Below are 12,323 nucleotides of genomic sequence, written 5' to 3' on the forward strand. Positions count from 1 at the left end.
AGTGACCACCATGAAATGGCTTCAATGGTAAATGTATTGAAGTCAACCATTCTTTGGTTTTTGTTCAAACTTGAACCAAGTATTTAAAAAGATGGTTAACAACACCAAGAAGCAAAAAAAAAATTACATTGAAGGAATAGCTTCCAAGATTTTCCTCTGAGAATCGAAGTATTGGTGGGTAAAAAGCATTCCCAAACTCTTTTGATTTCTTGAGATCAGCACCAGGTGAAAATTTTGATGTAGCTCTCTGATTGTTTTAAATGTTCTAAGTTGGCCACAGTTTTCCAAATTTATTGACTTTTTGTTGCACCAGCAGGAAAGATGCTTGCAACTGTGAGACAGAATTCCACAGACAATATTCGAAGCTTTACATCACATGACAGAATCAATTTGTTAATTAAATCAATGTCATTAATTTGAATTAGGTCCAAAATCAGTTTGATATTGCCAAATGTTTCTGAGGTGTTTACAGAGATTGCAACAATTAGTTGCTTTTTGACACCTGTGCTTCTAAAATTATCACTTAAAGCCATCTTAATTGATTTTAGTACTACCCAGCCAGCACAAACACATGTTTTTAGAATCTAAAATGTTAACACCTTTTAGACGGCTAAATTCAAATAACTATAAGACATTTAATTGTTTTTATCTTTGAGACAACAAATAAGATGTCTTAAATTCATCTGAATTTTGACCTCTAAAAGGGGTTAACATTTCAGGTGCGAAAAAATACGTCTTAAAGATGTGTTTGTGCCGGCTGGGTAGACTCTGTTAAAGCTAGGCATTAGACTGTTAAAACTTGGCATTGATGGTGGAGGCTCCTTTTTCAAAGCTAGCTTTGAAAAAGGAGCCTCCATTATAAATGCCTAGTTTTACAATATTAAAGCTCAAAAAATCTTTTAAAAGTGTGATGTTTTCCTTCAGGGTTTTTAAATTGATGCAATGAACTATGTCACGAAACTTATTTGAATCTGGCATTTTTACATTGGTGGTAATGAAAAAATCTTTCTGAATAGATCCTGCTGATGCAAATTTCTGCTGAAAATTATGCTTAAAAAGCTGAACTAGACTTATTTGATTTAAAATAGATTTCAAGTTTTTTTATTCCATTGTTTAAAATCCCAGTACTCTGCTGAATATCAACCATATCTTTTGTTGTCAAAAGTTCTTGAAAGAGTAATTGAGCTGTAGATGTTCTTAAAAAAGAAATTTAAACCAGTTACTTCACATTTCAATTTTTTAACTCAGAATGTATAGAATAATAAAAAACTATACATATCGGAAGAAATTTGTCATGAGCATGACCGAGACAAATTGTTACATCAGGAGATGCTTCCTTCTATGTAATAACAAATAAAGCAACTTGGGAGCTTTCTCCTAAAGTTTCACTCCTCCAAAACTTTCATCAATATAGGGTTCTCTTAGACAAAACTAATTATTACCAGGGATTGCAGATGATAAAGTGACACTTCATCATCTTGTGGTATTTGTCTTCCAATCACTTGTTGTATTTGTCACAGGAACTAGTTAGTTTTATATAATAGTCTCTTTAGTTCCTCAACTAAAAGACTGATGGTGAATGCCATGCAGAACAATAAAAAACAAGAACGAAGAACCACTGTTGCTCTTGATCCATTAAAGAACAAAAATATGAAAGACTTTGCTACAGCAAAGTGAAAAACGCTGCTTCAAATGATGGAACTACCAGATGGATTGTTTACAATTGATCTGGACTTGTGAAAGATCATTATAAGCAGGCTGCAGAAACTCCATTAGCGTTTTCAATTAACAAAAAATGTATCATTATATTTTTTGCTATATTTTAGAACAGATTATTTTATTTTTTAAATAAAAATACATTGATTAATTGAATCTCTAGATCCTACACACATAAACTTCTTTCACAAAAACATAGATGGGTATTTCTGTGAACCATTCTTGGTTGATAGGAGAGCTTGATCCAGAAAAAAACACATGCAATTGTTTTGCAGAACAAATTAGCATCAAACCTGTTACTTTTATGTATTTGTTTAGAGTTACAAAAGTTATTTTAAGTAGACTTTAGATTTACATATGTAAGCAAAAATAATAACATATTAAACTAAAACATCTAACCATTCTACAAAAGAGCAGATACCAGTTGGGAACTTGTCTTAATATTTATTGCAATACTTGTAAAATACAAAAAAAACTAATACCTAAAATTTGTTCTAGTAAAATATATACTATTTTATATTAAACTTGGGGGTAAGTCTTTACGGAATTTGGGGGTGAGACTTTAGCCTTTAAAAGACACTTAACCTTATAAAAAAATTATAAAAATAGTGTAAAAGTCATGATCTATTTTAATGTATATGTTATGGAAATTTTATATATACTTTTATATATATATATATATATATATATATATATATATATATATATATATATAACAATATATATATAACAACATATATATAACGTAATATAAATATAAAACAACCCTCCCTCCATGTGGTTCCAGCTAGGATGTTATAGCATGTCCAACATTATTTACAATGCAATTTTGGATTTTGTCAAAAAGAGAGAGAACCTTTTAAGAAGAGCCAGCCCAATTGACAACAGTATTTATTCCATACAAAAACAAATAAGAGGCAGAGATGAGATAATAGAGACAGAATGGAATTAAATGAAATGGCACACATGATAAAAAGGATGACCCTCGCTGATATTAACTTTGTGTATATGGCTTACATGAAAGGTCAGTAGTTAAGGAAAATCTGAGAAGACATAAAATAGAGGCCTCAGTAAGAGTGATGTCATTCATCAATATAAGAATATCAATAACACTGCAACAATTAGCAGTAAACAAGTTTTGTTTGGGTTAAATTTCACCAGTCATCAGTCACCAATTCACCTGTTCTAAGCAATCTAAAAATGATTACTCTTGTTAAGTTCAACAACCACTGCAAGCCTAAAGCTGTTACAGAAATCACATTCAAGGTTGGATCATGATTGGGGAGGGGGTCAGCCTTTTGAAAGCGATCAAAAAGTGATGATTTTTTGCCAAATTAAAGTATTAGGTCGTGTCATCAGCTAATTGAAACACTTTATATTTTTTGTAACTCTATACATTAAAAAAAAAAAAATTTAGATAACTAAAATAATTGAAAAATAAAAAAGTTTGGAGGGGCGGTCAGAGGAAAATCTTATGAAAAGAAAAATGATAATTTAAAGAGCAGTAAAAAATCTTTTTGTAAGTGTGACCACAAACTGTAGTTCAATGATAGGAGTTTAAGTGAGAAATAATTTAGACAACTGAAACAGGAGAGATTTCAAAGTCTAATAGTGGATTTCTAATAGTGGACAACTTGGTTCTTTGGGATGACAAAGAGACTAAATCATTAGATCTAAGACATAAACCAGAGGAAAAGTTCTTTGCAAATAATTGTCTTATCTTTGAGGTATGAATGTTAGACTTGCCTAGGTTAACAACATTGTTAAAAATTTAATAAAAGTCTGTAGGAACTAACTTCTGAGACAAAATGGATCTTAGCATCAGACAAAACTTATTTGCATCGGTTTCTTGCAATGATAAAAAGGTCATATTCTAATTTAGCTGAATCTTGCTGGAACATTGATTTGTCATTGGCTTTAACTTTTTCTGGCTTTTGAACCAAACATTCATATAACATTGCTTTATATTTCAACCAAACATTCATACAACATTGCTTTATATTTCAATCAAACATTCATATAACATTGCTTTATATTTTAACCAAACATTAATATAACATTGCTTTATATTTTTCGGTATTCATTATTTAATCATTATTTCTACTGAAAAAAGTTTGTCAGGTCCTGAGTAGAAAAAACAGTCTAAAAACAACTCAACTGGATAATTGAACAACATGGCAGTTAGTTTTCATTTACTCTTTTGCACCCTCAAACTTTGTTGCCCCTATGCTATTATGTTTTTTCTGAGAACAGCACCGTTATCTAGTTATTCTGGGTCAAATTAGCATTTTTTGGCGACAAATTCAATTTCTTTAATATCAAAGGAGCAGCCAAGTATTAGAAAAAACTAAAAAAATTTTCCATGCCATGCTCAAGTTTTTAAATATAGAAAAGGTTGATTTCTTCTGAGAAATCAACCTTTTCAATATTTAAAAATGTTACTAGAAAAAGTGTAATACCCATATGTAATCATTTTACTTACCCTGCTTTTAACTTGAAAATGGTAAATCTTTTTTTCATATACAAGTGTCAAAACATAATATCCATGACATTTTATACTGCTTCTTATAAGAAAGGATCCATCAGCCATAGAAGCATTTTGTAAAATAATCAAAGCCCCCTAAAAGTTCACCAGCATAAAATTAAAAAAAAAATTAGTTTTAAAGATACAAAAGCACAACCAAACAAGGGTTTGACTAGACAGTGATCATTTAAGAATAAAGATTATTTAACTTATGCAACTTTTTAATTATTTTTTATTATTCAAAACTTCTTTTTATTCTCCGGTACAATCTCTCTTCACTACATATTCTCATGACTACAAATAATTTTTCTCACACAACTATTTTTCTCACAAAAACATCATTTATTTTATTATGCCCATAGAGATTTTTGAAATTTGAAAATTAATGAAATCAAGATTTTAAAAAAGTAACATATTTTAAATAAACTTATCATAACTTAAGAACACACAAAAAAAAAAATTGCAACATATCATGTAAATCAACATGAATTACATATAAATTATTTTTTTTAAAACTTACGTTTCTGTCTAGATTCTGGTGTAACCATTGTGTAATAGATGTTTTTGGTTGGCTTACTGGGTAATTATCTGTAAAATTAAATTTTATAATAAGATAAGCTCTTAAAGTTGCATTTTTATGATTTTTCAAAAAACATTAAAATTTAATTAATTTCCTCAACTGTTTTAATCATTATATGTCCATTCATTAAATATACACTCATTTATTATAAATACAAGGATTTTAAAATGTTTAAAAAATTTTATTTTTGGATAACACACTAAGTTACTTCTAACTGTTTTAAGTTACCTATTTACATTCTTATGTCATAATTACTATGGTTTTAATGATGTGCTTCTTCTAAGGTTCTGACGACAAGACCCATAGGATATTCTTTCGAAAGCCTAGTTTTATATAGTTATATTAACTAATATATAAATTAACCAAGTTATATGTAGCTATATGTATATATGTATATATAGTTATATGTAGTTATAGGTATATATAGTAATGTATATATATATGTATATATAGTTATATGTAGTTATATGTAGCTGTATGTTATATGTATATATAGCTATATACAAACTAAATATGTAAACTAAATATTAAAAAAAAAAAAAAGTTTATTATTATTATAAAAAGTACATATTTCCAAAAATTTGACAAATTTTAAACATTTCAATACTTGCTCGAAAAAATAACTAGAAAAGCCTTTCTTTTTAACTTGTTCTAAAATATTTATCAATTGACTTGATAAATTCAAGAAATTTCAAGACAAGAACAACTTTGTCTAATACAAACCAGTTGTCTAGCCTTGTTAAAAAGATGATAATAAGACTTTTTGTTTCAAGACACAGAAATTAAACTGTTCAAAAGAAATACCAAAGAACTCCACAACATTATAATTCTCATATTGAAGCGCTAAATCTCTTGGTGTATCACCGTCCAAGCTTCTTGGATACATAGATGCATTAAATGATAATAAAACTTTAACACATTCCAAGCTCCCCCTCATTGCAGCTTCGTGGAGAGGGACCCATCCATTACTTGGGGATCTTTTAAGAAAATCAGCATCACCTTTAGTTATTAGAAGATGAAGCGTTGAAGCATGATTATGAAAGCAAACAACCTAAAAAGTAAAAATATAAAGTTGTTACAAATTAATAATTTAATAAGTTCGAGTAATTGTATTTTTTAATTCATTTCTTTTAATTAGCAACAAGGTTTAGCTGAAGAAATATTAAAGTTTCAGGACTCAATTATTCGAAACTACTCTGTAGTTTTTAATTAGTCTTTTGTATCAAAAGTCTACATTATATATACATATAATTACATATATATATATATATATATATATATATATATATATATATATATATATATATATATATATATACATATACATATACATATACATATACATATACATATACATATATATACATATATATATGTATATACATATATATATACATATATATATACATATATACAGTGGTGTACCCTCCAGTTTTTTCCCATTCGCCCTGCGGGCGATTGAAACAGTTTTATTTTATTACTCTAGTCACTAACAGCATTATAAAAGTAATAAAACTATAAAAGTGTTATTATTTTATAAAGCACTTATAACTTTCAAAGTTCATTCTTTGTTCAAACAACATTAGTAATTCCAAACTTTAATAAAAGTAGATAAGCATCTAGAAAATATAAAGTGGATATTCAAATATTATTAAAAACTTAGGAACTTTTACAAATACTTAATCAACTTTATAAAAACGTACTTTATAAAAAGTTTGACATTATAAAAAATGTTACTAATAGTCCGTAAAAACTCGAATTAATTTTAAAATCAACCAATAAAAAGTTTTTATTAATTGATTTTAAAATTAATGCACATTTTTACTGACATTAGTAACATTTTTCATAATGCTAAACTTTTTATAAAGTACAGTTTTATAGAGTAGTTTAAGTTCCTTAATAAGTTTAAAATATTACTTGAATATCTACTACTACTGACAGACATTTTTATAATTTCAGTTGCCCTTGGAGAAAATGAGTGCCACCGGACGACCATGAGGGTATACACTACTGATATATATATATATATATATATATATATATATATATATATATATATATATATATATATATATATATATATATATATATATATATATATATATATCTATATATATATATATATATATATATATATATATATATATATATATATACATATATATATATATATATATATATATATATATATATATATATATATATATATATATATATATGTATATGTATATGTATATGTATGTATATATATATATATATATATATATATATATATATATATATATATATATATATATATATATATATATATATATATATATATATATATATATATATATATATATATATATATATATATATATCAAAAAAATGAGTTTTCCGTTCAAATATTTGGTTGTTTTTTTTTTGATATCTTGATAAGTAATGTTTTAAGAATTTATTTCTGCATTGGTGAATGAATTGTCTTTCAAACCTATTGAATTTTACACAATGGATTTAATGATGCATAAAATTGAATGCAAAAAAAATAATCGTACAGTTAAAAAATAATGTCAAATTCATCAAACTTTGCGAAGATTGAGTGGGGCCTCCTTTGGCCTTGATGTCCTCAGCTAGATGATTTGGCATTGAGTTGACCAAATTTTGGGTCACTTCTGTTGTTATATTACCCCATGCGCTCAATATAGCTACTTTCAAGTCCTCTTTGCGTGTAAATGCTTTATCGCCAATTTTTCTGTCCAAAATATACCACAAATTTTCTATTGGATTTAAGTCTGGACTTTGAGATGGCCATTCCAAAACATTGATGCTATTTGTGTCAAAGTATACCTGTTTTCTTAGCGGTATGCTTTAGATCGTTATCCTGCTGGAGTATGAAATCGTTTCCCATTCTCAATTTTTTAGCAGATGGTCGCAAGTTGGCTTTGAGAATTTCACAATACATTGAAGCATCCATTTTATCATCAATAAATGTCAATTTCCCCACTCCTTTCAAACTCATACTACTTTACACTACCTCGCAAACAACTCAATTTATAAGCTTATCCTTTTTTTTTCACCACAGCTTCTGGATTCCATCTGATGAAAAAAGGTTGTATTTTGACTCATCTGACCAAAAAATATTTTTCCAATGTGATATCGGCATTTTTTCGTACTTCTTTGCAAATTCCAATCGACGTTTCATATGTTTTGCAGTTAAAAAAGGTTTTTTTCGAACTACTCTACCTCTGTATCCATGTTCTCTAATACGATTTCGGATTGTTTGAGGAGTCACTGTGATGTAATGATCTTCTTGAAATTTTAAAGCTAATTTAACTTCCAAAAGAAATCTTTTTTTTTTTCACATTAATGATGATATTGCAATCAATTGCACTAGTGGTCTTGCGTTTTCATCCTCTACCAGCCACACTACCAACGGTTCCAATCAGATCATGCTTCTTAACAATTGAGGACACTGTCGTAAAAGGAATTCCTGTTTCTTTTTGTATCTGGCGGTAGGATTTTCCTTGATTTTTCAAATCAACGAGGCTCCGTTGATAGAAAAACAAATGTGTTTTTTTTAACGCTATTTTGCTGAAATACTATTTAAATATATTTTATTTTCTAGGACAAAAGTGTATTTAAAAAATTACTACTTTCAACTTTACTTACTAGTTTGATTGTTCAGTTCGTTAGTGGACGATTATTGTATTTGCAGTCAATTTTATGCATCATTAGATCAATTGTGTAAAATTCGATAGGTTTGAAAGACAATTAGTTCACCAATCCAGAAATAAATTCTTAAAACATTACTTAATAAAATATCAAAAAAAAATTCCAAATAATTTAACGGAAAACTCATTTTTCTGATGCAATCTTAAAAATTATGATTTTTTTTTTAGTGTACGATTATTTTTTTGCATACTGTGTATATATATATATATATATATATATATATATATATATATATATATATATATATATATATATATATATATATATATACATATATATATATGTATATATATATATATATATATATAAATATATATATATTTTTTTAAATAATTCACCTCCCCAAAGCTGAGAAGGCCACTACAGATGAGGAGGCTACTTGTGGTTATCACCCTTTCTCAACTCTATAACTCCAAAACACGAACCTTGACGAACAAGGCCACTGCGTGGAGAAACAAGTTGAGCGCGGTACTACCAGAGACGTGGTGGGAATCCGATATATATATATATATATATATATATATATATATATATATATATATATATATATATATATATATATAATATATATATATATATATATATATATATATATATATATATATATATATATATATATATATATATATAATTGGCCACATTTTGCACAATCGAAAGCACTATCGCAATCAACCGTTTTTCATTAATTTACTGATTTTCCACCCGATAATATTTTTATCCTGAATTACGATAATATTTAAGTAATAAATGTAAATAAAACTTTATGCATTACTTAAAATTTTTTTGAGAAATGGTTTATTTTGACTTTGTTTACAGACAAACTTGTTTATTCTTAAGATGATGTTTATAAGCTTTAATTTAACAGCTGAATGTACGTATACTTTTATTACTATAACAATGTTTTTATTTTGTGTTGTTCTATTGTTACACTTAAAAGTAACCTATTTAAGCATTGTTATCTATAAGTGTTTAAGTACAGCTTTCTATATTTCTATATGATTTTTGTTTAGATCTAAACTACTAATAAATTAATAAAGAATTCTAAGTAAACTGCTTATCTTAGTAGTATTTTCTTTTTAAAGTTGAAATAAAAAACGTTCCTTAAAAATTGTATTTATTTTTTAAAAGTTTTCTTTTTATAGTAAAAAAATAAATAAAAAATGTACATTTTTTTAACTTAGTTTTTCTCATATCTTTTAAAATAATGGTTTAGCTCTGATCTGGGTCCAAGTATTTGTTTACCAGTACTGATTTAATGAAAAAGTTTACACGATTTAAAATTGTATGGTTTTATTTTTTCAAAATTTTAATAATTTGTTAATTCATATGTATCGGCATTGGTATCAGCCTTTTCCCATCCATCAGCATCAGTCCCAAATGTGCTATCGGTATATCACTAATATATATATATATATATATATATATATATATATATATATATATATATATATATATATATATATACATATATATATATATATACTATATATATATATATATATATATATATATATATATATATATATATATATATATATATATACATATATATATATATATATACATATATATATATATATATATATATATATATATATATATATATATATATATATATATATATATACATACATATATAGTGAGGCTGGATGCCATTCCATCACCTTTTTATAAAGTATAAGTCATCCCTCCACCTTTTCATAAATAAAACTTTGGTCATATGAACTTAACGAGATTTGAATAAGAAAGATTCATTTCGGTCTGTGAAAAAAGTTCTTTTAAACTAAAAAACTTTTCCAATCTTAAAACAAATGATACTTTATGGTTGCTATGGTTAATGGTTTTATGGTTGCTTTTACACATTTAAATCTATGATGGAAAAAAATTTTTTTTTTTATGGGGGGGGGGTAATTTATTAGTTTGCAAATAAAAAGGAAACAATTATTTCTTTAAAAAGTATTGCAAAACCATTTTTTGTTCCTTCAAAAATAAATTTAAGGTTTTAATTAAAAACAAAACTTATTTAACTATCTGTTTTTTTTTAATCAAAAAATTAAATTAAGATTAAATGTGGTTTACATTTTTTTTACAATAATTTAATGTAAATAAACGTCCCATAAACATCAAAAAATAATTTAAATATTCCGATTGGATAAAGTTTTTGCTAAACCTAAAATTGCTGAACTTGTAGGTAAAATCGCCATTTAGTACATAAAATGCATACTGCATATTGCTTCATAATGAGGCCTGAATTTAAATATCTACTCAGTAGGCTCAAGACAAATTTTAGACATTTAAAAATGTGACCTCTGGCAAAACAAACCACTTTCAAAAACCATTAACAGTAGGGGCATGAAAGAAAATCTGCAGAAAGAAAGCTTTTTGGTAAAAAAAAATTTAAATATTTATTTATTTATTTATTCTTTAAAAACTTCTTACATGATGTAATTTCAACATGGCAACCTTCAAGTTTAAGACTATTGCTTTTTTAAATTGAAAAACAAAAAAATTTAATTTAATTTTTTTTTCTTTCAATTTACCTGATTATTATGTAATATTAGGATGTAAAAAATAAAAAAAAATGAAATCAAACAGTACATCTAAATAAAGTTCACGTGAAAGTAAAGAAACAAATTGTAACAAAAACATTGAACATAACAAACAGAGTGAAACACATATAAATGGCTCTAATTACAAGTCTTTTTAAAATTTTTTGTCGCTCTACCACCTGATATTATAGAGCCATCTTCAAAATTTTCATATTTAATGACATTATTATTCACAAACAAGACAAGAAAATGAATAAACTTATATAATAATATATTAAAGTGCAATCAATTGTTTTTAAAAAATGACATTATGTTAAATAACTGTAGTTTTATATTGTTGTTCATCAAAAAGATTGATTATATTATAACACTTTTATATTATTATTTATTAACAACTAAATTATTAAATAAATATAAAATAATAATATAAAAATATATTAAAAAAAACATTATGATGAAATCCAAACCTAACTTATCTGCCTTTTTATTGATAAAAAATATCTTCACTGGAATAAAGAAGGAACAAAATAAAATATCAGTGAAAAAAAAAAATTATAATCGAAACCTATTAATTTTAATATCTTGGAAAAGCCTCCCAAGACCATCTAGGTCCAAAAATTTTCTCAGTGTTTTAATTTTTTATGCTATTTTAAAAATTACTTTATGCTAAAAAAATATTACTTTCGACATAACTTTATATCAAATCATTGCTTTTTAACAAAAACTCTCAACAATGTTTCACAGTAAATAACCAATGCTCCAATTAACTGGTTGAAAAAATGTTATTCTAAAATGGCTTGCTCGAATTAAAAATGAAGTTTTTGATTAAAGAAGGAGGATTTATTTCTTACTTTGATTACTTTGCTTTTTTTACTTAATTTATTACTATATTGGTAACATCAAACTAATTTTAGATGTTAATATTTTTGTTTATCTAATTTTTAATTTTTAATTTGTCTAAATTCTTTATATAATTTAATTTTTAAAATTATTTTTAGACCATACTTAAAAGAAAAGTTTTTGTTCCAGGGCCATAGCCAACTTGGAACGGCCATGTATAAAATGAATATCACAAGCATCAAGTAAACAAAGCATGAAAAAAAATTAAATACATAATAATAAATAATGAATGTTTAATTAGGTATAAATAATGCTAATAAATATAATGCGATGAATCAGATAAAACTTTAGGCCACTAAACAAAAAACTAGGTAAAAGTTATTATTGTATATGTTATTGT

The 12,323-nt window shown here is 25.8% G+C and overlaps 1 protein-coding gene across 1 annotated transcript in view; it reads right to left on the bottom strand.

Moving 5' to 3' along the window:
• The window catches only part of LOC100200602 (tyrosine-protein kinase HTK16), a gene marked incomplete at its 5' end in the record, with an annotated part of 52,634 nt that overhangs the window by 31,345 nt on the left and 8,966 nt on the right, over window positions 1-12,323 (bottom strand). The window contains 3 exon segments of the mRNA NM_001309752.1: window positions 4,199-4,336; window positions 4,761-4,828; window positions 5,625-5,871. Coding sequence (NP_001296681.1) covers window positions 4,199-4,336; window positions 4,761-4,828; window positions 5,625-5,871 — 453 coding nt within the window.

Source organism: Hydra vulgaris, chromosome 01, assembly GCF_038396675.1.
Source record: "Hydra vulgaris chromosome 01, alternate assembly HydraT2T_AEP".
Taxonomy (NCBI): domain Eukaryota; kingdom Metazoa; phylum Cnidaria; class Hydrozoa; order Anthoathecata; family Hydridae; genus Hydra; species Hydra vulgaris.